General features: G+C 44.2%; 1 protein-coding gene across 1 annotated transcript in view; it reads right to left on the reverse strand.

Annotated features, from left to right (window-relative positions):
- The window catches only part of LOC311101916 (tripartite motif-containing protein 2-like), a gene marked incomplete at its 5' end in the record, with an annotated part of 27,998 nt that extends 3,672 nt beyond the window's left edge, over window positions 1–24,326 (reverse strand). Inside the window, 10 exons of the mRNA XM_084143159.1 lie at window positions 1,948–2,116; window positions 2,359–2,526; window positions 2,796–2,899; window positions 3,723–3,987; window positions 4,190–4,486; window positions 18,180–18,350; window positions 19,085–19,265; window positions 19,565–19,716; window positions 20,322–20,562; window positions 24,181–24,326. Of these exons, the coding sequence (XP_083999285.1) occupies window positions 1,948–2,116; window positions 2,359–2,526; window positions 2,796–2,899; window positions 3,723–3,987; window positions 4,190–4,486; window positions 18,180–18,350; window positions 19,085–19,265; window positions 19,565–19,716; window positions 20,322–20,562; window positions 24,181–24,326 (1,894 nt within the window). The remainder of the gene's footprint in view (window positions 1–1,947; window positions 2,117–2,358; window positions 2,527–2,795; window positions 2,900–3,722; window positions 3,988–4,189; window positions 4,487–18,179; window positions 18,351–19,084; window positions 19,266–19,564; window positions 19,717–20,321; window positions 20,563–24,180) is intronic.
- Between the last annotated feature and the right edge of the window lie 2,773 nt (window positions 24,327–27,099).

Below are 27,099 nucleotides of genomic sequence, written 5' to 3' on the forward strand. Positions count from 1 at the left end.
ATCATTGGAAGATTATAGAAATGGAAGAGAATCACATTGACCAAAGAGTGAAAAGCAGAAAGGAGAATACAAGGTTTTTTTCCCCCAGTACCTGCAAACTGTCTGAAGCACAAATCAAATCAAAGGGACAGCTATGGGAAAGCTCATTGCATATATTATGTTGTCATGACTCTCCTGGGTGAGGATCAAAGGCCTCAGATCAGCTTGGCAAATGGCTGACAACAACTAGACCCTCTCACCCACAGAAGAAGGGAAGGGGGGCTGGGCCAGTTTTGACACCTCGTAAATCTAAGAGGAAGAGAATCTGTCTCTGGCCCTCTAGTATGGTGATTGGAATGTGCTTTGTCCCCCAGAAGACTTTTGACGCCAAAACTATAACGTCCAAAAAGTAAACACTGGATCAATATTTCTAACATCCGAATGTTTGGAATGGTCAGTGGGGAACTAAAGACTAATCATGTCATATTGTTTATTATTTTGTGATAAATGCTATAACGAAAATACTGTAATTTGGAAAGTATACACACTTTATCTGTCAAGTTTACATCCAATATGTTGTGTATATAATATAGATAATTATGAGAGTATTTTTGGTAAGATAGGAATGTGATTTTAGTTTTCTAATGAGATCAGAGGTTTTCATATGTAAGTTATGCACGGTGACTAGCCACACCCCAAGTGAGCTCAGAGATCGTGTCAGCAAGTAGGAACACCCCTTTTACCAGAGTGCATAAAAAGCCTTGGTAACTAAATATATATTAGACCAGAAAGAGTGGAGCTGTGGCTACACAGCTGAAAATGGTTAGACCAGAAAGCGTGGAGACTGTAGTCCACTCGTTTGAAATAATTGGAACGTTGAACCTCAACACGAGGTGAAGAAGATGAACTCCCTAGACCAGAACATTGCCAGTCTGCAGCTGTCCGTGTAAAGGGATCTAGAACTTTGACTAACCACATGAGGTGGGAAGGAGAAAATCCCATCTCAGACAATCACTGGTGCATCTGAGTATCTGTTCTATTTGAACACTCCACTCCAAGCCAGAACAACTAAGAAGAAGGACATTGTGACCTCTCGTGGATAAGCAGAGCCTTACACCGAAACGGGACACTAAAACCGACCCCTTCCCATATAAGGATTGATTGGTTTCAACGGAGAGACGACGAACAAAGACATCTACACGTAAATACATTGATGACTTCTTACCCAAACAGGCGGTGGTTCGTGAGCAAAGTATTATGATTACTTTGAAGGTAGCTTCCAAATGTATCAATGATAAGTTGACTCTCTTTGTCTCTCCCTCTCCCCCTCCCTCTCTCTTCCTTACCCCTCCCTCTTTTGATAACCAAGCAGTCATGTTGTTAGTCCGCTAGGGACTTTTTCTCATGTATTAAGTGTATGTATTCTGTGTTATTATTTAGTTAGCTAGTAAATAAATAATTAAGCCAATTTGTGTAGTGCTGAATCATTAGTAAAGCTGGCGTTCTTGCGGATCCAAGAATTCTGCGACCGTTCAGAATGAGACTGATAAGAGGTAATGATTGATACGTTGACTGTTTTATATATAGTGATAGGTAGAGACCTTTTAGAGTTTAATTCGGGAGATGGTAACTCTATAAACAACTTCTTCCGTGGTGCCCCAAATCCTAATGAGTTAATTGTTACATGATTAATTTAATCGAGTAACAATTAAACAGTTAGTTGATTCGATAAATAACAGTCATCATATTAATGAAAGTCACGTCACGACAATGTATAGGACATTGGTTTGTGTCATTGCTAAGTGCTAGCTGTGCCCAGACCTGGTGCAAATACAGTATACGGTATATGTCAAATACTTTCACTGTGCTTGTTTTGGTTTGCCTGGTCCAATAGAACAGGAATTGTTCCAAAGATAGTCCCAAACCTGCAAACCCACAGATAGATCAAGCAAGGAGTGTCTCCCCTACCTGTGAACTGTCTGTCTGACGTCCCCCTGGCTCCAAACTTGGTGACCAGCTTCCCATTAGCCTGGAAGATGAACACGCAGCAGGCCTTGTTGTCCACAGTGATGATGTGTCCGTTCCTGTCCACCGCCACGCCCTTAGGGCCCATCAGACGACCCGCCCCGATCTTACTCTGTCAGGGAGAGAGGGAGAAAATGGAGGGTCAGAGGGATGGAGAGGGAGAGATGTGAATTGTGATGTGATGAGTCTGATCTGACGTGCAAATCAAAGGAGCAGCTATGGGAAAGCTCAGTGCACCCTGTATGTATAGAACATACAAGGAGAGGGGATATAGTAGAGACTGTTTAATGTTGACGTTTCAGCTCAAGGTCTTTCTCAAGACCAGTCTCCTAGAGTGACCTCATGACCTCTCACCTTGAACTTCCCGTCGGAGGAGAAGGTGCTGACCCAGCGGTTGTCGTAGTCGGCCACGATGATGTCACCGTTCATATCCACGGTGACCCCCGTGGGGCGCTGCAGTTGCCCCGGCGACCGACCCCTGACCCCAAACCTCAGCTTGAATGCCCCATCGTTGGAGAACACCTGGATAAGAATACCACAACAACAACACTCAGAAACAGATTTGGATTTGAAATACCTTTTTCTTAAGGGACAATAAGGAATAAGGTGGCATTTGAGATTTGCCCTGAAATATGTGCTTGACCTGTGATACTTTGATTGAAACTATAGCCTTAACCTAATACATTTGTCTGCTTTGCATCCATTAATTTAGTACACTCATTCCACTCTGCACACTGTCACTTATACACATAGTTACCTTTCTCTCACTGGTTGTATGGTTGGAGTCTCACCTGTATACACTGGTTGTTGCTGTCAGCCACTACGATGCGTCCATTGCTGGAGGTGGAGATTCCCTGGAGGTTTGTAAACTCTGCTTTATCTCTCCCTCTGGTTCCTGTCAAATACACACATCCAGTAAGAAGACTGAGTCAAACCATCACACATACAGTAAGAACATTGAGTCAAACCATCACACATCCAGTAAGAACACTGAGTCAAACCATCACACATCCAGTAAGAACACTGAGTCAAACCATCACACATCCAGTAAGAACACTGAGTCAAACCATCACACATCCAGTAAGAACACTGAGTCAAACCATCACACATCCAGTAAGAACACTGAGTCTCAGTGTCCATGGACCCAAGAGCTAAATAGCAGAGTCATGAGTTATCACAGAGAGACCTCAAAAGATCTTCATCAGTAAGATTGCTGGGAGCAGTGAAACAAAGTGTGAGTATTTTCCTTATTTTCCCACAGCATTGTCTGTACCCTGCACTTTGAGAAAACGAAGAGAGCTATTATCCAACTTGATCGTGATATGTGGTCATCTTACAGTCTTACTGTACCTGCATGCACTGCCTCTGGATACGAGAGTAAAATAACAAGTCAAAAGTGAATGTCTTCATCAGTAACACTGCTTAAAAAACGATGGGAGCATTGAACCAATGTGTTAGTATTCCCTTCTTTTCCCCATGGCTTGTTTTGTCCCATGCAGGCTTTTGAACTGATTATCAAAGAGAGTAGCAAAGAAAGCTGTTTTAAAATGTTTTTACTTGCAATTTGCAATCATGACTTGTGATTGTCTTACCTACCTTAGTTAAATCCACTTATTTCAAGTCATAGGATAAATGACTAAAAAGTCAATATGAGCAGCTGTACCACAGAGTTAGACTAATATTAGTAGGTATTACATGTCTCTATGATCTGCACCCACCGACTCTGTAGATGAGTTCATCCTCGATGGGGTTCTCCTTCTTCTTAGTGGTGCTGTACATACTGGAGGGTCTCCTCACAGCCTTCTGTCTGATGTGGCCCCCTGTCCCACTAGGACTCTTCACCCTCCTTTTCACATCTTCTGGAGACTGCAGGACGTCCGAGGGCTTGACCGCACGCAGCCGGAATGGACTGCTCCTGACCGGCTGGTCGTACAGGAGGAGAGAGAAGGAGAACTCCCCCTCAGAGCGCATGGTGTAGCCCACCTGCAGAATATTTTGGAACAGACCCTTATCAGGCACCTCGAGGGGAATATAGTCTTAGACAGACTGTACTGCTGTATACAAAATAAACACTGTACATTAAACAATTTACACAATACATTAATTGTATAAATGACATATATTACATGACACAATACATATATTGCATGTTACGATGTCATACACTAAGTACAATTATCCTCACCTCATACGTCCCATTCTTATTATCCACCACCTCTGTCTCCGTGGTTACCGCCCCGTCCACCGACACGATCTCGGCCCGCAGCGCCGCGTTGCCCGTCTTCACCAGCTCGCTGTCCTTGTCCTTGGTCGTCACGGTGACGGTGGTGTGCTGGCCAACCAGGGTGTGGCGTAGTCCCTCTCCCGTGGCGACAGAGGTGTGGCCTACGGCTCCTGTGGTGATGAGCACGCCCAAGTTCTGGATGGAACGACGAAGACCCTCCGTCTCCACCTGGCAGTCAAGATGGCCGTTCTCATGGGGCTGGGAGGGGGCAAGGGCAGGTTTGTTACATTTAACCAGCATCCTTATGCTTTGTTCCAAATAGCAACCTATATAGTGCACTACTTTTTGGGACATAGCCTATACAGTGGGGAAAAAAAGTATTTAGTCAGCCACCAATTGTGCAAGTTCTCCCACTTAAAAAGATGAGAGAGGCCTGTAATTTTCATCATAGGTACACGTCAACTATGACAGACAAATTGAGAAAAAAAATCCAGAAAATCACATTGTAGGATTTTTAATGAATTTATTTGCAAATTATGGTGGAAAATAAGTATTTGGTCACCTACAAACAAGCAAGATTTCTGGCTCTCACAGACCTGTAACTTCTTCTTTAAGAGGCTCCTCTGTCCTCCATTCGTTACCTGTATTAATGGCACCTGTTTGAACTTGTTATCAGTATAAAAGACACCTGTCCACAACCTCAAACAGTCACACTCCAAACTCCACTATGGCCAAGACCAAAGAGCTGTCAAAGGACACCAGAAACAAAATTGTAGACCTGCACCAGGCTGGGAAGACTGAATCTGCAATAGGTAAGCAGCTTGGTTTGAAGAAATCAACTGTGGGAGCAATTATTAGGAAATGGAAGACATACAAGACCACTGATAATCTCCCTCGATCTGGGGCTCCACGCAAGATCTCACCCCGTGGGGTCAAAATGATCACAAGAACGGTGAGCAAAAATCCCAGAACCACACGGGGGGACCTAGTGAATGACCTGCAGAGAGCTGGGACCAAAGTAACAAAGCCTACCATCAGTAACACACTACGCCGCCAGGGACTCAAATCCTGCAGTGCTAGACGTGTCCCCCTGCTTAAGCCAGTACATGTCCAGGCCCGTCTGAAGTTTGCTAGAGTGCATTTGGATGATCCAGAAGCGGATTGGGAGAATGTCATATGGTCAGATGAAACCAAAATAGAACTTTTTGGTAAAAACTCAACTCGTCGTGTTTGGAGGACAAAGAATGCTGAGTTGCATCCAAAGAACACCATACCTACTGTGAAGCATGGGGGTGGAAACATCATGCTTTGGGGCTGTTTTTCTGCAAAGGGACCAGGATGACTGATCCGTGTAAAGGAAAGAATGAATGGGGCCATGTATCGTGAGATTTTGAGTGAAAACCTCCTTCCATCAGCAAGGGCATTGAAGATGAAACGTGGCTGGGTCTTTCAGCATGACAATGATCCCAAACACACCGCCCGGGCAACGAAGGAGTGGCTTCGTAAGAAGCATTTCAAGGTCCTGGAGTAGCCTAGCCAGTCTCCAGATCTCAACCCCATAGAAAATCTTTGGAGGGAGTTGAAAGTCCGTGTTGCCCAGCGACAGCCCCAAAACATCACTGCTCTAGAGGAGATCTGCATGGAGGAATGGGCCAAAATACCAGCAACAGTGTTTGAAAACCTTGTGAAGACTTACAGAAAACGTTTGACCTGTGTCATTGGCAACAAAGGGTATATAACAAAGTATTGAGAAACTTTTGTTATTGACCAAATACTTATTTTCCACCATAATTTGCAAATAAATTCATTAAAAATCCTACAATGTGATTTTCTGGAATTCTTTTTCTCATTTTGTCTTTCATAGTTGACGTGTACCTATGATGAAAATTACAGGCCTCTCTCATCTTTTTAAGTGGGAGAACTTGCACAATTGGTGGCTGACTAAATACTTTTTTTCCCCACTGTATCTTCATTGTATATGTACAGTACCAGTCAAAAGTTTGGACACACCTACTCATTCCAGGGTTTTTCTTTATTTTTACTATTTTCTACATTGTAATTTAGAATAATAGCAAAGACATCAAAACTATGAAATAACACATATGGAATCATGTAGTAACCAAAAAAGTGTTAAACAAATCTAAATATATTTTATATTTGAGATTCTTCAAAGTAGCCACACTTTGCCTTGATGACAGCTTTGCACACTCTTGGCATTCTCTCAACCAGCTTCATGAGGTAGTCACCTGGAATGCATTTCAATTAACAGGTGTGCCTTGTTAAAAGTTCATTTGTGGAATTTATTTCCTTCTTAATGCGTTTGAGCCAATCAGTTGTGTTGTGACAAGATAGGGGGGTAAACAAAAGCAAAAGCAAAGAGAAACGACAGTTCATCATTATTATTTTAAGGTCAATCAATCCGGAAAATGTCAAGTGCAGTCGCAAAAACCATCAAGCGCTATGATGAAACTGGCTCTCATGAGGACTGCCACAGGAAAGGAAGACCCAGAGTTACCTCTGCTGCAGAGGATAAGTTAATTAGAGTTACCAGCCTCAGAAATTGCAGGCCAAATAAATGCTTCACAGAGTTCAAGTAACAGACACATCTCAACATCAACTGTTCAGAGGAGACTCCGTGAATCAGGCTTTCATGGTCGAATTGCTGCAAAGCAACCACTACTAAAGGACACCAATAAGAAGACGATACAATTATTATAAAAAAATTTTGGGGGGGTAGATCAGCTTAATATTGTAGATAGATTGTAACTTCTATCAATGTAATTGTCTGCATCACTTCCAATCCCCCATGTTTTTTATATACACTGCTCATAAAAATTAAGGGAACACTAAAATAACACATCCTACATCTGATTGAATGAAATAATCTTATTAAATACTTTTTTCTTTACATAGTTGAATGTGCTGACAACAAAATCACACAAAAATTATCAATGGAAATCAAATGTATCAACCCATGGAGGTCTGGATTTGGAGTCACACTCAAAATTAAAGTGGAAAACCACACTACAGGCTGATCCAACTTTGATGTAATGTCCTTAAAACAAGTCAAAATGAGGCTCAGTAGTGTGTGTGGCCTCCACGTGCCTGTATGACCTCCCTACAACGCCTGGGCATGCTCCTGATGAGGTGGCGGATGGTCTCCTGAGGGATCTCCTCCCAGACCTGGACTAAAGCATCCGCCAACTCCTGGACAGTCTGTGGTGCAATGTGGCGTTGGTGGATGGAGCGAGACATGATGTCCCAGATGTGCTCAATTGGATTCAGGTCTGGGGAACGGGCGGGCCAGTCCATAGCATCAATGCCTTCCTCTTGCAGGAACTGCTGACACACTCCACATGAGGTCTAGCATTGTCTTGCATTAGGAGGAACCCAGGGCCAACCGCACCAGCATATGGTCTCACAAGGGGTCTGAGGATCTCATCTCGGTACCTAATGGCAGTCAGGCTACCTCTGGCGAGCACATGGAGGGCTGTGCGGCCCCCCAAAGAAATGCCACCCCACACCATGACTGACCCACCGCCAAACCGGTCAAGCTGGAGGATGTTGCAGGCAGCAGAACATTCTCCACGGTGTCTCCAGACTCTGTCACGTCTGTCACATGTGCTCAGTGTGAACCTGCTTTCATCTGTGAAGAGCACAGGGCGCCAGTGGCGAATTTGCCAATCTTGGTGTTCTCTGGCAAATGTCAAACGTCCTGCACGGTGTTGGGCTGTAAGCACAACCCCCACCTGTGGACGTCGGGCCCTCATACCACCCTCATGGAGTCTGTTTCTGACCGTTTGAGCAGACACATGCACATTTGTGGCCTGCTGGAGGTCATTTTGTAGGGCTCTGGCAGTGCTCCTCCTTCTCCTCCTTGCACAAAGGCGGAGATAGCGCTCCTACTGCTGGGTTGTTGCCCTCCTACGGCCTCCTCCACGTCTCCTGATGTACTGGCCTGTCTCCTGGTAGCGCCTCCATGCTCTGGACACTACGCTGACAGACACAGCAAACCTTCTTGCCACAGCTCGCATTGATGTGCCATCCTGGATGAACTGCACTACCTGAGCCACTTGTGTAGGTTGTAGACTCCGTCTCATGCTACCACTAGAATGAAAGCACCGCCAGCATTCAAAAGTGACCAAAACATCAGCCAGGAAGCATAGGAACTGAGAAGTGGTCTGTGGTCACCACCTGCAGAACCACTCCTTTATTGGGGGTGTCTTGCTAATTGCCTATAATTTCCACCTGTTGTCTATTCCATTTGCACAACAGCATGTGAAATGTATTGTCAATCATTGTTGCTTCCTAAGTGGACAGTTTGATTTCACAGAAGTGTGATTGACTTGGAGTTACATTGTGTTGTTTAAGTGTTCCCTTTATTTTTTTGAGCAGTGTATATACTCCCCTTTATTACTTTTCAACCCCGCCATCCTTTCCCTACTTGGGGTAAATTAGTGAACAACAATGCCCAGGCCTCTACTTCCAGCCTATACTTACTATCTACACCTTATGGACACAGTCAATTTTACAATTATTTTATTTTATTTGTTTTGTTTTTGTTCCTGAACTTCTTCTACTCTCAACCTCTCCGATCAATTTCATGATGTTCATCCGGTTTGCTTCTATATGCCATATCTTTCTAACTGTGCTCTTTCCCAAAAGCTACCAACATACAACCTATATACTTATTATGGACACAGTATGCTTACATTATTAGTTATCTTGTTATTATTTGTTGTTATTTGTTATTAGTCCCATCCTTCAACTCCATTCAATACCTCCCATCTATCTCTTAACACCATCCATATAGGATTTCTATTTGCCATATATATTTCAATCGTACTGTGATGTTTTACAAAAGTTCTGAACCTTTCTATTCTCATTGCTTCTACAGATTGTGAATTAAAAATAAACATTTTTGCTAAAAGTATTATTATATTATTGATCGATTGACTATGACTTTTCAGATCACCCAGTAATGCTATCTGCAAGGCTAGCTCCAGGTAAATATTGCAATCCTTTAGCCATTCCTGAACCTGTGTCCAAAAACAAGCTACAAATGGACAGAACCAAAACAAATGATCTAATGATTCTGTCTCTTCACAGCAAAATCTGCAGAGCTGGGAAGATTGTATCCCCCATATAAATAACATTATATTGGTAGCAAGAATTTTATATAATAATTTAAATAGAAAGATTCTAATTTTTGAATCCGGTGTTGTTTTGCGTGTCAGTTCATAAACACTATGCCATGGGATTGGTACGTCAAAAATCTCTTCCCAACTATTTTGCAATCTATATGGGACGGCTGTCAATCCTTTGGTCCTTAAGTGAAACTGATATACTTTTTTATTTATCACAGTTTTCCTTAACCAATTATGTTCTTTAATGCAAGGCCGACAGACAAGTTCCTTACTTTCTCCACCTTCCACTTTCCTCTTCCACTTTTGCGGTAAGCCTGCAATTATTTGGTTGTAATTTTGGGTAGAGCAGACATTTCCATATGTTTTTGTTAGCTGCATGTGCGACATAACTCCACCAGTCCTACCGATGATATCATTTATGAAGATTATACCTTTTTTTTGTAAATTCTATCAAAAAATAAAGGTTTTTTGTCAATTAGTATATTTGAATTTAACCACAATATTTGTTGCATTATTTGTTCTGTCGTTTCTGGAGGATTAAATTGAAATTGCAACCAACTTTCTATGACTTGTTTTAGAAATAGTGATATTTGGGAGATGATTTCCTTTTCAAATAACTGAAAATGAGTGATTGTAATCTGAATAAAGGGAAAAAGGCCATTCTTGAACATTGGGTGAGACAATCTTACTAATTTGCTTGAGAACCAGTTCGGATTTAAGTATAACTTTTGTATGACTGAAGCTTTTAGTGATAGGTCTAATGCTTTAATATTTAATAATTTCTGTCCTCCGAATTCATATTCATTATATAAATAGGCCCTTTTAATTTTGTCTGGCTTGCCGTTCCAAATAAAATTGAATATTTTTTTCTCATATAATTTAAAAAACTGTTTGCTAGGCGTAGGCAAGACCATAAGCAAATAGGTAAACTGGGATAATACTAAAGAGTTAATCAGGGTGATTTTTCCACAAATGGACAGGTATTTACCTTTCCATGGTAGTAAGATCTTATCTATTTTTGCTAACTTTCTATTAAGATTTATTGAAGTGAGATCATTTATTTCCTTTGGGATATGTATTCCGAGTATAGCCACATCACCATCAGACCATTTTATTGGTAAACTACATGGTAATGTAAATTTTTTATTTTTTAGTGATCCAATACGTAATATAGTACACTTGTCATAATTTGGTTGTAATCCAGAGAGGTTAGAAAATGTATCTAGATCCTCTATGAGGCTGTGGAGGGATTCTAGTTGTGGATTTAAAAGAAAACATGAATCATCAGTGTACAATGACACCTTTGTTTTTAAGCCCTGGATTTCTAATCCTCTGATATTATTATTTGATCTGATTTTAATAGCTAACATCTCGATGACCACAATAAATAGATATGCCGATAGTGGACAACCTTGTTTCACTCGGTCACGTTCGTTGAATGACGGGTCAGGCCAAGGCGCAGCGTGATATACGTACATGTTTATTAACTTATAAACACAACGACAAAACAACAAACGAAACGAAACGTGAAGTCCAAGGTAGAACACACAACATACCTTACAAGGAACAAGATCCCACAACTAGACCGTGCCAATAGGCTGCCTAAGTATGGTCCCCAATCAGAGACAACGAGCGACAGCTGCCTCTGATTGGGAACCACACCGGCCAACATAGAAATACACATACTAGATAATACAACATAGAACATACACAACAAAGAATATACACACCCTGACCCAACATATCAGAGTCCCCTGAGTCAGGGCGTGACAGTACCCCCCCCCCAAAGGTGCGAACTCCGACCGCACAACATAAACATAACAGGGAAGGGGCCGGGTGGGCATTCCGCCTCGGAGGCGGATCCGGCTCGAGGCGTGACGACCTCTCACTCTCCCTGTTACGCCCCTGGTCTGGTCTGGACCTCGGCGCGCTACTTCCCCTCTCCACTGGCTTGGTGCGAGGAGCAGGAACAGGCCGGGCCGGACTGGCGACGCGCACCACTGGCTTGGTGCGAGGAGCAGGAACAGGCCGGGCCGGGCTGGCGACGCGCACCACTAGCTTGGTGCGAGGAGCAGGAACAGGCCGGGCCGGCGACGCGCACCACTGGCTTGGTGCGAGGAGCAGGAACAGGCCGGGCCGGGCTGGCGACTTGGTGCGAGGAGCAGGAACAGGCCGGGCCGGGCTGGCGACGCGCACCACTGGCTTGGTGCGAGGAGCAGGAACAGGCCGGGCCGGACTGTGGAGGCGGACTGGAGGTCTGGAGCGGAGAGCTGGCACAACCCGTCCTGGCTGAATGCCTACTTCCGCACAGTATGTGTGAGGCATCAGCACAGGACGCACTGGGCTGTGCACGCGCACTGGCGATACAGTTCGTAGAACTGGCGCAGGATATGCGGGACCGAGGAGGCGTACTGGAGACCAGGAGTGTTAAGCCGGCACACCCCGTCCTGGCTGGATGCCCATCTTCGCACGGCAGGTGCGTGGTGCAAGCACAGGACGTACAGGACTGTGCCGGCGCACTGGCGACACAGTACGTAGCTCCGCATAACACGGAGCCTGCCCAGTCATACGCTTTCTCGCGTGAGTACGGGGAGTTGGCTCTGCTCTGACACTAGGCTCCGCCAACCACCCCGTGTGCCCCCCCCAAAAAAATTTTTTTATTGGGGCTGCTTCTCGGGCTTCCTCCTCGACCGGCCTCCTCCGTGTTGCCGTTGCACCTCTCCTGCCTGGGCATCTACCTTAGCCCATGATCCTCTCCCCGCAAATATCTCTTCCAATGACCACAAATTGCCCACCTGTGACATGGCTATTCGCTCCGCCTGGGCACGCTGCTTGGTCCTCATTTGATGGGATCTTCTGTCACGTTCGTTGAATGACGGGTCAGACCAAGGCGCAGCGTGATATGCATACATGTTTATTAACTTATAAACACAACGACAAAACAACAAACGAAACGTGAAGTCCAAGGTAGAACACACAACATACAGTGGGGAAAAAAAGTATTTAGTCAGCCACCAATTGTGCAAGTTCTCCCACTTAAAAAGATGAGAGAGGCCTGTAATTTTCATCATAGGTACACGTCAACTATGACAGACAAAATGAGAAAAAAAATCCAGAAAATCACATTGTAGGATTTGTAATGAATTTATTTGCAAATTATGGTGGAAAATAAGTATTTGGTCAATCACAAAAGTTTCTCAATACTTTGTTATATACCCTTTGTTGGCAATGACACAGGTCAAACGTTTTCTGTAAGTCTTCACAAGGTTTTCACACACTGTTGCTGGTATTTTGGCCCATTCCTCTATGCAGATCTCCTCTAGAGCAGTGATGTTTTGGGGCTGTCGCTGGGCAACACGGACTTTCAACTCCCTCCAAAGATTTTCTATGGGGTTGAGATCTGGAGACTGGCTAGGCCACTCCAGGACCTTGAAATGCTTCTTACGAAGCCACTCCTTCGTTGCCCGGGAGGTGTGTTTGGGATCATTGTCATGCTGAAAGACCCAGCCACGTTTCATCTTCAATGCCCTTGCTGATGGAAGGAGGTTTTCACTCAAAATCTCACGATACATGGCCCCATTCATTGTTTCCTTTACACGGATCAGTCGTCCTGGTCCCTTTGCAGAAAAACAGCCCCAAAGCATGATGTTTCCACCTCCATGCTTCACAGTAGGTATAGTGTTCTTTGGATGCAACTCAGCATTCTTTGTCCTCCAAACACGACGAGTTGAGTTTTTACCAAAAAGTTCTATTTTGGTTTCATCTGACCATATGACATTCTCCCAATCCTCTTCTGGATCATCCAAATGCACTCTAGCAAACTTCAGACGGGCCTGGACATGTACTGGCTTAAGCAGGGGGACACGTCTGGCACTGCAGGATTTGAGTCCCTGGCGGCGTAGTGTGTTACTGATGGTAGGCTTTGTTACTTTGGTCCCAGCTCTCTGCAGGTCATTCACTAGGTCCCCCCGTGTGGTTCTGGGATTTTTGCTCACCGTTCTTGTGATCATTTTGACCCCACGGGGTGAGATCTTGCGTGGAGCCCCAGATCGAGGGAGATTATCAGTGGTCTTGTATGTCTTCTATTTCCTAATAATTGCTCCCACAGTTGATTTCTTCAAACCAAGCTGCTTACCTATTGCAGATTCAGTCTTCCCAGCCTGGTGCAGGTCTACAATTTTGTTTCTGGTGTCCTTTGACAGCTCTTTGGTCTTGGCCATAGTGGAGTTTGGAGTGTGACTGTTTGAGGTTGTGGACAGGTGTCTTTTATACTGATAACAAGTTCAAACAGGTGCCATTAATACAGGTAACGAGTGGAGGACAGATGAGCCTCTTAAAGAAGAAGTTACAGGTCTGTGAGAACCAGAAATCTTGCTTGTTTTTAGGTGACCAAATACTTATTTTCCACCATAATTTGCAAATAAATTCATTACAAATCCTACAATGTGATTTTCTGGATTTTTTCTCTCTCAATTTGTCTGACATAGTTGACGTGTACCTATGATGAAAATTACAGGCCTCTCTCATCTTTTTAAGTGGGAGAACTTGCACAATTGGTGGCTGACTAAATACTATTTTTTCCCACTGTACCTTACAAGGAACAAGATCCCACAACTAGACCGTGCCAATAGGCTGCCTAAGTATGGACCCCAATCAGAGACAACGAGCGACAGCTGCCTCTGATTGGGAACCACACCGGCCAACATAGAAATACACATACTAGATAATACAACATAGAACATACACAACAAAGAATATACACACCCTGACCCAACATATAAGAGTCCCCTGAGTCAGGGCGTGACACACTCCTCTTGACAGTTTAAAACCTTCTGAGAAATAGACATTATTTACTATTTTACACCTAGGGTTACTATACATGATTTTCACCCATTTTATAAGAGATTCTCCAAAATTGAAATGCTCCAGGCATCTATATATAAACCCCAGTCGTACTTTATCAAATGCCTTTTCGAAGTCTGCTATGAATAGCAGGCCTGGTTTCCCATATTTTCCATAGTGTTCTATTGTTTCCAATACTTGCCTTATATTATCTCCAATGTATCATCCATGTAAAAAACCTGTCTGATTAGAATGAATAATATCCGACAATACCTTTTTAATTCTATGCGCTATACATGGTTTCTCAAATGACTGCCTCGCCTGGTTCACCAACTACTTCTCAGATAGAGTTCAATGTGTCAAATCGGAGGGCCTGTTGTCTGGACCTATGGCAGTATCTATGGGGGTGCCACAGGGTTCAATTCTTGGGCCGACTCTTTTCTCCGTATATATCAATGATGTCGCTCTTGCTGCTGGTGACTCTCAGATCCACCTCTACGCAGACGACACCATTTTGTATACATCTGGCCCTTCATTGGACACTGTGTTAACAAACCTCCAAACGAGCTTCAATGCCATACAACACTCCTTCAGTAGCCTCCAACTGCTCTTAAACACTAGTAAAACTAAATGCATGCTCTTCAATCGAACGCTGCTGGCACCCGCCCACCCGACTAGAATCACTACTCTCGACGGGTCTGACCTAGAGTATGTGGACAACTACAAATACCTAGGTGTCTGGTTAGACTGTAAACTCTCCTTCCAGACTCACATTAAGAATCTCCAATCCAAAGTTAAATCCAGAATCGGCTTCCAATTTCGCAACAAAGCCTCCTTCACTCATGCTGCCAAACATGCCCTCGTAAAACTGACTATCCTACCAATCCTTGACTTCGGTGATGTCATTTACAAAATAGCCTCCAACACTCTACTCAGCAAATTGGATGTAGTCTATCACAGTGCCATCCGTTTTGTCTCCAAAGCCCCATACACTACCCACCACTGTGACCTGTACGCTCTTGTTGGCTGGTCCTCATTACATGTTCGTCGTCAAACCCACTGGCTCCAGGCCATCTATAAATCACTGCTAGGCAAATCCCCGCTTTATCTTAGCTCATTGGTCACCATAGCAACACCCACCCATAGAATGCGCTCCAGCAGGTATATCTCACTGGTCATCCCCAAAGCCAACACCTCCTTTGGCCGCCATTCCTTCCAGTTCTCTGCTGCCAATGACTGGAACGAATTGCAAAAATCTCTGAAGCTGGAGACTCTTATCTCCCTCACTAACTTTAAGCATCAGTTGTCAGAGCACCTTACCGATCACTGTACCTGTACACAGCCCATCTGAAATTAGCCCATCCAACTACCTCATCCCTATATTGTTATTTATTTTGCTCATTGAATGAACATGAATTGCATGGCTCTAAAGGCACATTTAAAGTTGTCCCATACAATAAGAGGATTTGCTGTACCTATGTTATGTCGGAAAAAGTCAGTTATAAATTCCATTGTTCTAATTATAAATAAATTATCATCCAATAGGCTTTAATTACATTTCTAATATCCTCGCCCATGTGGAAATTCAGTAAGAGTAATGTATATGCCAATTATATGATGGTCCGACCGCATTCTGTCCCCTATCAACACTTTTTAAACTTTTGGTGCCAACGAGAATGAGATAAGAAAGAAGTCAAGACGACTAGCTTGATTGAGTCTCTGCCATGTATATCTCACTAGATCAGTATATTTAAGCCTCCATATATCTACTAGTTCTAATGTATCCATGACATTCACAATTTCCTTAAGAGCATGTGGGTGATTGTTTGTGGTGTGATTTCCTTTACGGTCCTTTGAGCTATTTAAAACAGTATTATAATCACCCACCATAATAATATTGTCTTGAATTGCTTGCAGGGTTGATAATTTATTATATATATTGTCAAAGAATTGAGGATCATCATTATTTGGTCCGTAAAGGTTAATGAGCCATATCTGTTTATGGTCCAATAACATATTTAAAATAATCCATCTACCTTGCGTATCTATTTGGACAATTTGCACATTTGGATCGAAATTACTATTAATTAATATCATCACCCCTTTTGAATTTCTTTGCCCATGGGAGAAGTATATTTCCCCCCCCCCATTCCTTTTTCCACGCAACTTCATCTCGAATTGTTGAATGAGTTTCCTGTATACAATAGATATTATATTCCTTCTCTTTGAGCCATGTAAATATTGTTCTTCTTTTGTTATTATCAGCTAAGCCATTACAATTAGAACTGGCTATACTTATTTCACCATACACCTTAATGAGATACAAGTTTCAAGTCTATTTATCATTATATATGTTTGTAAATTTACCAATAAAAAATACCGTAATGATTGAGTGTCCATATAGCTGTACCGTGATATTTGCATTGCTACTGAGTAACCCTTCAATTGTTCTCCACTAATTCCCCCGCTAAAGCCCCTCCCCATCCCAAGTTGAGCCGTCATCCCAGTGATGGGCATCCCACCCACGTCCCTCCGGATCCCTATGGCCCCAAGAGGCCAGGACCCATCCATCGAAAACAGCACACAGTGCCACCCACAAAACAGAAGCAGATTAACCGCCAAAAGCATTTCCAATGCTGTCACCTCTCTCTCTATATATATAACTATTTAAAAACAATTATGCATATCCTATTTTCCATCATTATCAATTAATATGCGTAATAATGAACCGGCAGTTCATGCGTAGGACTTTAACATATAACCCGGATTGCCATTGTATTACATTTAATTTATTGACGAGCAATTATTATCCTAGCAAATAATTCCCATAGTCCATCCCATACCACCCCCCCCCCCCCCCCCCCCCCCCCCACAACATCCCCACCCCCCCACAACAGATGCCGGACAAACACACATGCACATACTCACATACTCCAACACACTCAACCCCCCTACTCCACAATCCACCATAAAATCAGATACTCAATGGCTGTTATATCCCAGAGCCCAACTCAAGAAAGAACCTGATTTACGAGTGCACATACAGTTAAAGCTGATTGAGAAAGCATGCAGATTGAGCAGAAATTGACAACAATGTGAGATTTGATTAATCTACTTAATCTATGTCAAGTCCTAAGAAGAAGAGACTTGTTTGGGCCAAGAAACACGAGCAATGGACATTAGACCGGTGGAAATCTGTCCTTTGGTCTGATGAGTCCAAATGTGAGATTTTTGGTTCCAACTGCCGTGTCTTTGTGAGACGCAGAGTAGGTGAACAGATGATCTCTGCGTGTGTGGTTCCCACCGTGAAGCATGGAGGAGGAGGTGTGATGGTGTGGGGGTGCTTTGCTGGTGACACTGTCAGTGATTTATTTAGAATTCAAGGCACACTTAACCAGCATGGCTACCACAGCATTCTGCAGCAATACGCCATCCCATCTGGTTTGCGCTTAGTGGGACTATCATTTGTTTTTCAACAGGACAATGACCCAACACACCTACAGGCTGTGTAAGGGCTACTTGACCAAGAAGGAGAGTGATGGAGTGCTGCATCAGATGACCTGGCCTCCACAATCACCCGACCTCAACCCAATTGAGATGGTTTGGGATGAGTTGGACCGCAGAGTGAAGGAAAAGCAGGCAATAAGTGCTCAGCATATATGGGAACTCCTTCAAGACTGTTGGAAAAGCATTCCAGGTGAAGCTGGTTGAGAGAATGCCAAGAGTGTGCAAAGCTGTCATCAAGGCAAAGGGTGGTTACTTTGAAGAATCTAAAATGTATTTTGATTTGCTTAACACTTTTTTGGTTACTACATGATTCCATGTGTTATTTCATAGTTTTGATGTCTTCACCATTATTCTACAATGTAGAAAATAGTTTTAAAAAACTTGAATAAGTAGGTGTTTCCAAACTTGTACTGTATATATGTGAAATGAACAAACAAACAAACGTGTCCACAAACCTGTTCTGGGTAGGTGTGTCGGGCCAGGGCGCTGACCCTCTCTCCCATCTGTTTCTGGACCAGCAGAACCTCTGTAGCACTGCCATGGCTCAGAGCCTGCTCCGTAAAACTACTGCAGCTCTGGATGTTGTCCTTACCCTGCAGGAGAGAGGAGAGCTGGGCCTGGAGCACCTACAGACAGAGAGAAGAGGAGAGATGCTAAGAGAGGGAGGAGAGTAGGTAGGGATAGTAAGAGTCAGGTAGGAGAGGAGGGAGAGATAGTAAGAGTCAGGGAGGAGAGGAGGGAGGGATAGTAAGAGACAGGGAGGAGAGGAGGGAGAGATAGTAAGAGTCAGGGAGGAGAGGAGGGAGGGATAGTAAGAGTCAGGGAGGAGAGGAGGGAGGGATAGTAAGAGTCAGGGAGGAGAGGAGGGAGAGATAGTAAGAGACAGGGAGGAGAGGAGGGAGAGATAGTAATAGACAGGGAGGAGAGTAGGGAGAGATAGTAAGAGACAGGGAGGAGAGTAGGGAGAGATAGTAAGAGACAGGGAGGAGAGGAGGGAGAGATAGTTGGAGACCGGGAGGAGAGGAGGGAGAGATAGTAATAGACAGGGAGGAGAGGAGGGAGAGATAGTTGGAGACAGGGAGGAGAGGAGCGAGAGAATGGTAGGTAGTCAGAAACAGAGTGAAGAGAGAGGGAGAAAAAGAGGTAAGACCGAGAGAGAAAGAGAGTCGAGAGATAGTCATCCACAGAAGTAAGAGAGAGGTAGTTCTTCATAGACCATCAACGTGTCCCAAATGACCCCCTGTTCCCTATATAGTTCCCTACTTTTGACCAGAGCCTTATAGGCCCTGGTCAAAAGTAGTGCACTAAATAGGAAATAGGGTGCCATTTGGGACAGCAGAGCTAATCCTGTTACAGGTACCTTCTGCTTGGTGCAGCAGATGTTCTCCAGGTCAGTGATGAGGGCAGTCTTCCTGAGGTGTAGCGCCCTCTCTAGCTCCTCAAAGGTACTGCTGATCTCTGTCACCGCCTCGTTCTTCCTGTCAGTCAGCTGCTTGGAGATCTCCCCTACCAGCTCTATAGCAGCCCTCAGCTGAGGGAGCCTGGGACAGGAAGATGAAACAGTATACTGTCACTACTTCACACAGTCCAATCAAGTAACCAACGAGCATGAACAGAGGAACTGACTAAATGTGTGTGCAATTTCTATCGACCTTCAGTCCTCCATGAGAAGCCGAAACCCAGAGACTGGAAAACTGCACTCCGGTACTTTATCATTGCACTTACTAAGACTTATACGGTGTGTACACAGTGGTCAATGTATTTAGAATAGGGCTTTAACGACCCTAAAACCGTCCCTCATTCCAGACAGAGCAGTATAGACAGGTTTACCATCCAGTACCTGTTGCGTATGGCGTCCAGCTGGGTCTTCAGGGCTGCTTTCTGTTGCTCCAAGACATCTCTTAGAGGGACAGTCACATGTTCCCTGTGCTCTCCCTCAGTACACTCAAGACACATAGCAGTCTCACATGACTCGCAGTAGAACTCCATCACCTGCAGGGGGCGCAGGGCAACAACACACAGCACAGCTCAACACATGATGACTCACCATAGACCAGGCAGGTTCATACAGTGACAAGGTCAAACATGGATACGTTTACTCAATGTTTAGGGGCTTGTAATTGGTATGAATCCACACTTCTGAACAATACGCTCACTTCAATGTAAAACTGGCAAGGTCGGCCCTCAGTCCTTTTCCCTTCAAGTCAGATACGTACTGATTTAGCTAGTCCATGGCGCATATCGACTAAGCGTCTCATAGTAGACATGATAATCTAGGATCAGTTTTGCCTTTTAGATCATAATGAATCAGATTATATGAACAGATCCTAGATCAGCACTCCTACTCCGAAATGCTTTGTGGATACAGGCCCTGATCTAAAATCAGTTGTGTTCACTCTAACAGTCAGTGACACCAATGTATCATGAATTAGATATCAGACTGAAGCCTACCTTTCCCGCTTTGTTGGGGCAGGAGATTTGTAGCATAGGGGCAGTAGAGGGGTAGATGGGGCAGTAGAGGGGTAGATGGGGCAGTAGAGGGGTAGATGGGGCAGTAGAGGGGTAGATGGGGCAGTAGAGAGGTAATAGAAGCCTACCTTGCCCTCATGGTTGGGGCAGGAGAGCGGCTGGCAGGCGGCAGCAGCACTGACTGACTCCAGCACACTGCAGGCCTCTGGGGGGGAACACTCTGGGTCCCTCTGCAGCACCTCCATCAGGTTGGTTATGAAGAAGTTGTTCTGCAGCGCGGCCACGCCCTTCTCTGGCAGGATGGACGTCTGACGACACACTGGACACGATAACGTCAGAGACTGAGGGGGGATGTAGTTCTGTAGGCATCTGGGAAAGAGAGGAGAGAAGAACAGGGATGGGTTATTATAACCCATGTCAAGTTGATGGTTATCGTGCTCATCACATTTAGACAAATGTTAACCCTTTAAACAATTGGCACCAATACAAAGGGTCAAGTCAAGGAGCTTACAACATTGCAGCCATCTCCAGAAGATGATGTGAACAGAACAGACAGGGCAGAGGACAGGGCAGACGTCAGTGAGCTGTGTCAGGGAATACAGAGAGTGGAGAGCAGAGACTGCTGATGAGAACATTCCTGTCAAGTGAGGGTAGCAGGTGTGGAAAGAGCTGCTAGCTGGCAGCACCACTGTGGACTGTGCTACCATCAGGAGAATGCACACTGCTCCTCTGTGTTCTCCCTTCTCTCTCACTCCAACTCTCTTCGTCTCTCTCTCTCTCTCTCTCTCTCTCCAGCTGAAGAGGTACGTGTAGGCCCTCCTCCCCCTGTGAATGTCTGTTGAGATGGGTGAAGCAGAAGTACTGTGGCACCATCAGGAGAATGCCCCCTGCTCTCCCTCCACCAGGCCTGGGGAGACTGCCTGTCACCTTAAGTCACTGGGATGCCAAGCTGATAAGGAAATCTCTGGCATACAGAGCATGTGCAGACTCAGAGCATGTGCAGACCAGCTGGCTGGTGTGTTTACAGACATATTCATTCTCTCCCTATCCCAGTCTGCTGTCCCCATATGCTTCAAGATGGCCACCATTGTCCCTGTACCCAAGAAAGAAAGCAACGGTAACTGAACTAAATGACTATCGCCCCGTAGCACTCACTTCTGTCATCATGAAGTGCTTTGAGAGACAAGGATCATATCACCTCTACCTTACCTGCCACCCTAGACCCACTTCAATTTGCTTACCGCCCCAATAGATCCACAGACGATGCAATCGCCATCACACTGCACACTGCCCTATCCCATCTGGACAAGAGGAATACCTATGTAAGAATGCTGTTCATTGACTATAGCTCAGCATTCAACACCATAGTACCCTCCAAGCTCATCATTAAGCTCGAGGCCCTGGGTCTGAACCCTGCCCTGTGCAACTGGGTCCTGGACTTCCTGACGGGCCGCCCCCATGTGGTGAAGGTAGGAAACAACACCTCCACTTCGCTGATCCTCAACACTGGGGCCCCACAAGGGTGCGTGCTCAGCCCCCTCCTGTACTCCCTGTTCACCCATGACTGTGTGGCCAAGCACGCCTCCAACTCAATCATCAAGTTTGCAGACGACACAACAGTAGTAGGTTTGATTACCAATAATGACGAGACAGCCTACAGGGAGGAGGTCAGGGTTCTGGGAGTATAGTGCCAGGAAAATAACCTCTCACTCAACGTCAACAAAACAAAGGAGATGATCGTGGACTTCAGGAAACAGCAGAGGGAACACCCCCCTATCCACATTGACGGGACCGCAGTGGAGAAGGTTGAAAGCTTCAAGTTCCTCTGCGTACACATCACTCACAAACTGAAATGGTCCACCCACACAGACAGTGCGGTGAACAGCGCCTCTTCAACCTCAGGAGGCTGAAGAAATTTGGCTTGGCACCTAAAACCCTCACAAACTTTTACAGATGCACAATTGAGAGCATCCTGTCAGGTTGTATCACCGCCTGGTACGGCAACTGCACCGCCCGCAACCGCAGGGCTCTCAAGAGGGAGGTGCGGTCTGCTCAACGCATCACTCAAACTACCAGCCCTCCAGGACACCTACAGCACCTGATGTCACAGGAAGGCCAAAAAGATAATCAAGGACAACAACCACCCGAGCCACTGCCTGTTCACCCCGCTATCATCCAGAAGGCGAGGTCAGTACAGGTGCATCAAAGCTGGGACCAATAACATTTGCTAAACACGTGTATGTGACCAACAAAATTTGATTTTGACTTTGTGCCATAACACATACTTGACTCTCTCATGACTTTATGCCATAAGAATTATCTCTCTCGCAAACATTACCTCATGCCCTGACCTAGTTCAACAACTCATTATTGCAGGGCAGGAAATACATTTTCCTTCTTAGATTAAAATAAGTGAGAAAAACACTACCAGTCAAAGGTTTGGACACACCTACTCATTCAAGGGCTTTTCATTATTTTTACTATTTTTACATTGTAGAATAATAGTGAAGACATCAAAACTATTAAATAACACATATGGAATCATGTAGTAAACAAAAAAGTGTTAAATAGCCACCCTTTGCCTTGATGACAGCTTTGCACACTCTTGGCATTCTCTCAACCAGCTTCACCAAGGAGTTCCCACATATGCTGAGCACTTGTTGGCTGCATTTCCTTCACTCTGTGGTCCGTCTCATCCCAAACCATCTCAATTGGGTTGAGATCGGGGGATTGTGGAGGCCAGGTCATCTGATGCAGCACTCCATCACTCTCCTTCTTGGTCAAATAGCCCTTACACAGCCTGGAGGTGTGTTGGGTCATTGTCCTGTTGGAAAACAAATGATAGTCCCACTAAGCCCAAACCAGATGGGATGGCGTATCGCTGTAGAATGCTGTGGTAGCTATGCTGGTTAAGTGTGCCTTGAATTCTTAACAAATCACAGACAGTGTCACCAGCAAAGCACCCCCACACCATAACACCTCCTCCTCCATGCTTTACGCTGGGAAATAAACATACGGAGATCATCCGTTCACTCACACCGCGTCTCACAAAGACACGGCGGTTGGAACCACAAATGTCCAATTTGGACTCCAGACCAAAGGACACATTTCCACTGGTCCATTGCTCGTGTTTCTTGGTCCAAGCAGGTCTCTTCTTCTTATTGGTGTCCTTTAGTAGTGGTTTCTTTGCAGCAATTTGACCATGAAGGCCTGATTCACACAGTCCCCTCTGAACAGTTGATGTTGAGATGTGTCTGTTACTTGAACTCTGTGAAGCATTTATTTGGGCTGCAATTTCTGAGGCTGGTAACTCTAATGAACTTATCCTCTGCAGCAGAGTTAACTCTGGGTCTTCCATTCCTGTGGCGGTCCTCATGAGAGCCAGTTTCATCATAGCGCTTGATGGTTTTTGCGACTGCACTTCTCTTTGCTTATTTGAGCTGTTCTTGCCATAATATGGACTTGGTCTTTTACCAAATAGGGCTATCTTCTGTATACCCCCCTACCTTGTCACAACACAACCCTTGAATGAGTAGGTTTGTCCAAACTTTTGACTGGTAGTGTATATATTTTTTTTTTATGTTGGACATAAAAGACTGTAAAAACACCAGCAAATCAGCTCCAAGTGATTTAAATATTGGAAATCTGTTCCAAAGTGTTCCCACACATAATAAAGGTTTGAAATTATTATGTTTTAGTCAAATATTATATCTGTTTGGGCTTCTTGCGGTCAATCAGCAGTCTACAAATTATTTGTCATTATGTTCCGGCCCCCTGACCATCTGCTCAAGAACAAATCGGCCTGCGGCTGAATTTAGTTGATGATCCCTGGTGTAGGCTGTATGGTAGAGACTTACTTCTCACAGAAAATGTGTAAGGGTTGTGGTAGTGGTTAGGTGTAGGGTGTATGGTAGAGACTTACTTCTCACAGAAAATGTGTAAGGGTTGTGGTAGTGGTTAGGTGTAGAGTGTATGGTAGAGACTTACTTCTCACAGAAGGTGTGTAGGCAGGGCAGGACTTTGGGGTTGTGGTAGTGGTCCAGACAGATGCTGCAGACCAGGAACTGTTTGTCTATCTGCCGGACCACTGGGCTGGTGCTGCCCGTCTCATGCTTCGCCATGACGACAGACATTCACAGGGAGAGGGAGCACAAGCACCTCTTCACCTGGAGAGAGAGAGATGAGAGGGTGAGAGCACTGACACACATAAGCTGCGTTACGAATTCAGACTCTTTTCCCTGGAGTGTATCCTTGCTTACTTTTCTTCATAGATTGTCGAAGCATTGGATTGGTGAAAGCATTGGCTAGAGGGAGTTTACACCATTTCACCACAAGTGAATTCCCTTCAAAGCTATGACAGAGTGAGTGAATTAATAGAAAATCAGAGTACAACTATGTAAAAGAGGAGGCCCCACCTGACCATAGGAAGGGAGAACAGGATCACTATCAGTTCAAGGCTTCACAGCAGGAAGAGGGCGTCATGTCATTGTATAGAATAATTACTTGATGTCCAGAAACAATGACATCATCATCAGGAGACAAAGTAAAGAGTGCTCTCCTAGTTTATCCAACCCTATCCCTATAAACACAGATTATCCATTATATTGACCAGATACTCTGGTGGCTGCTCTAACAATGAAAATAAATGTCTTTAAAAATGGCAGTAAGGAGGAGGCAAGATCAGGTGGGACTGTTTTAGCCAATTACAGCCCATATACGCGTGTGAACAAAAGGCACAACGGTTACCACAGCCACAAAGTCAACATTGGCTATATCGTAAAGATTCATGAAAACAAACTTTTGCTTTTTTGTTTTAATTTAAGGGTAGGGATAGGCATAAGGTTAGCAGTGTGGTTAGGGTTAGGTTTAAAATCACATTTTAAGAAGATAAATTGTAGAAATAGGAGGGTTTATGACTTTGTGGCTGTGGTAACTAGACGACCAGGCACAACTTTCTAAATTTTTCTCAAAGTTGCCAAGATGTCACGTGACCATATTATTTCCGTACACTCGTAACAACGTAATCATTACGAAACTTCTAATCGATCAAATAAGCCACACGTAGCAAATCATTTTTTGCGACACCATCTCATGGACCTCCATACAAAAACTCCTCGCTTGGTGAGCGAAAATAAAACAAAAAAACGCCACCTGCTGGAGAATACAGATTTTGGGCCCAGTTATCCCTCTCGCTTCACCTCTTCCTCTCTGGTATAACCCAGACAGTCTCTTTGTCTTCCTCTCCACTAACAGACTCCAGCTCCCTCAGGGGGACTGAGGTAATAACTAAGGTAATATTACTGAATTGCTTCATGACTTAATGACTGGGGAAACAAATGGATCCATGTGATTATGACTGCAGTGGCACAGGGCTCAGATCAAAGACAATCTAATTATCCATACCACCAGCAGCAGACATACATTCATCACCCAGTGTGAGGAAATTAACAATTTCACTCAAACCCACAGACATAGAAGTCTGGACTGATGATCGCTGTCACAGAGGTAACAAGAGAACATGTCTGAGTCCAAAACGGTACCCTATTCCTTTTATAGTGCACTACTTTTGATCAGGTCCTACTGCACTATGTAGGGAATATGGTGCCATTTCGGACACACCCCATGGCCAAATAATTTTTTGCATTTGTTTCTCTGATTTATATATTACATTTTTACTGTATAGTAAAATTACAAATCAGTGGTTTTTGTGGGCCTACAGACAGTAATGACGTTGATAGGATATCTGCACATAAAGCCAGAGCTGGCATTACAATGATTTGTATCAGTGGGTCAACTACAGATTAACAGTGTACAGATGACATAATTATGACATGCTGTACATCTGTCATATAGAACACAGATTAACCCCTACATCCCCAACAACATACTGCCATGAAGTGGTAACTATTAGTGACAACTGTACATAGACATACTGCTCTAACATGGTCAATGCACATTCACTAATCAAGCAGCTGTTTTTCTCACTATCTGTAGATACACATTATTAGCCTAAATATAACATGTTTTGGGTTGGCTACTTGATAGATGCTGTATGGTCTTTGTCTTCTGAGAGCTCCTGAGAGCCAGGCCATAGAGATATTATGATTCTAATTCTGAGAGCCACTCTGAGCCAGGCTGTAGGCCTATTCTGTATTCAGGCAGCCAGGCTGTATTCTCAGAGCAGGATAGAGCAGAGCCTGAACCACAGCCACAGCATGGCCTGGAGCAGATCATTGTGACACCAGCCACGTGCCACTCTGAGGCCCTGATACAGACAGGCCTTATTATAGATGCTGCAGAGAGGAGAGGAAGGACTGCTACTATCAGACCAGTGCTACACCACACTGCTACTACTACAGACAGCTTCATCAGACCCAGTGCTACAGTACTACTATACCACAAATCAGCCCAGTGCGACAGCCCAGTGTTACTACTAGCCACACGCCTACCCCCTAGCCCCACACATCCGCCCACTAGCTGCAACCTTTCCATAACCTTGACACTTTATTTTAGCTTCATATGTAAAAGCTTGTCTTATTCTTCTAGATTTCTTCTATTATTATTCTATATTAGGCTTGGTAATAAGTATGTACTTATGCAGAAGCACTCATAAGCTCCTTGTTAAAGAGAAATTTCATCCACGGTTAGGCCCTACTGTCAGACAGATTTGCATTTTTTTTTTTTAAGAAGTACAGTACCAGTCAAATGTTTGGACACACCTACTCATTCAAGGGTTTTTCTTTATTTTAACTATTTTCTACATTGTAAAATAATAGTGAAGACATCAAAACTATGAAATAACACATATGGAATCATGTAGTAACCAAAAAAGTGTTAAACAAATCTAAATCTATTTTATATTTGAGATTCTTCAAAGTAGCCACCCTTTGCCTTGATGACAGATTT

Source organism: Coregonus lavaretus (assembly GCF_964263955.1).
Source record: "Coregonus lavaretus genome assembly, chromosome: 26".
In the NCBI taxonomy this organism is placed as follows: Eukaryota; Metazoa; Chordata; class Actinopteri; order Salmoniformes; family Salmonidae; genus Coregonus; species Coregonus lavaretus.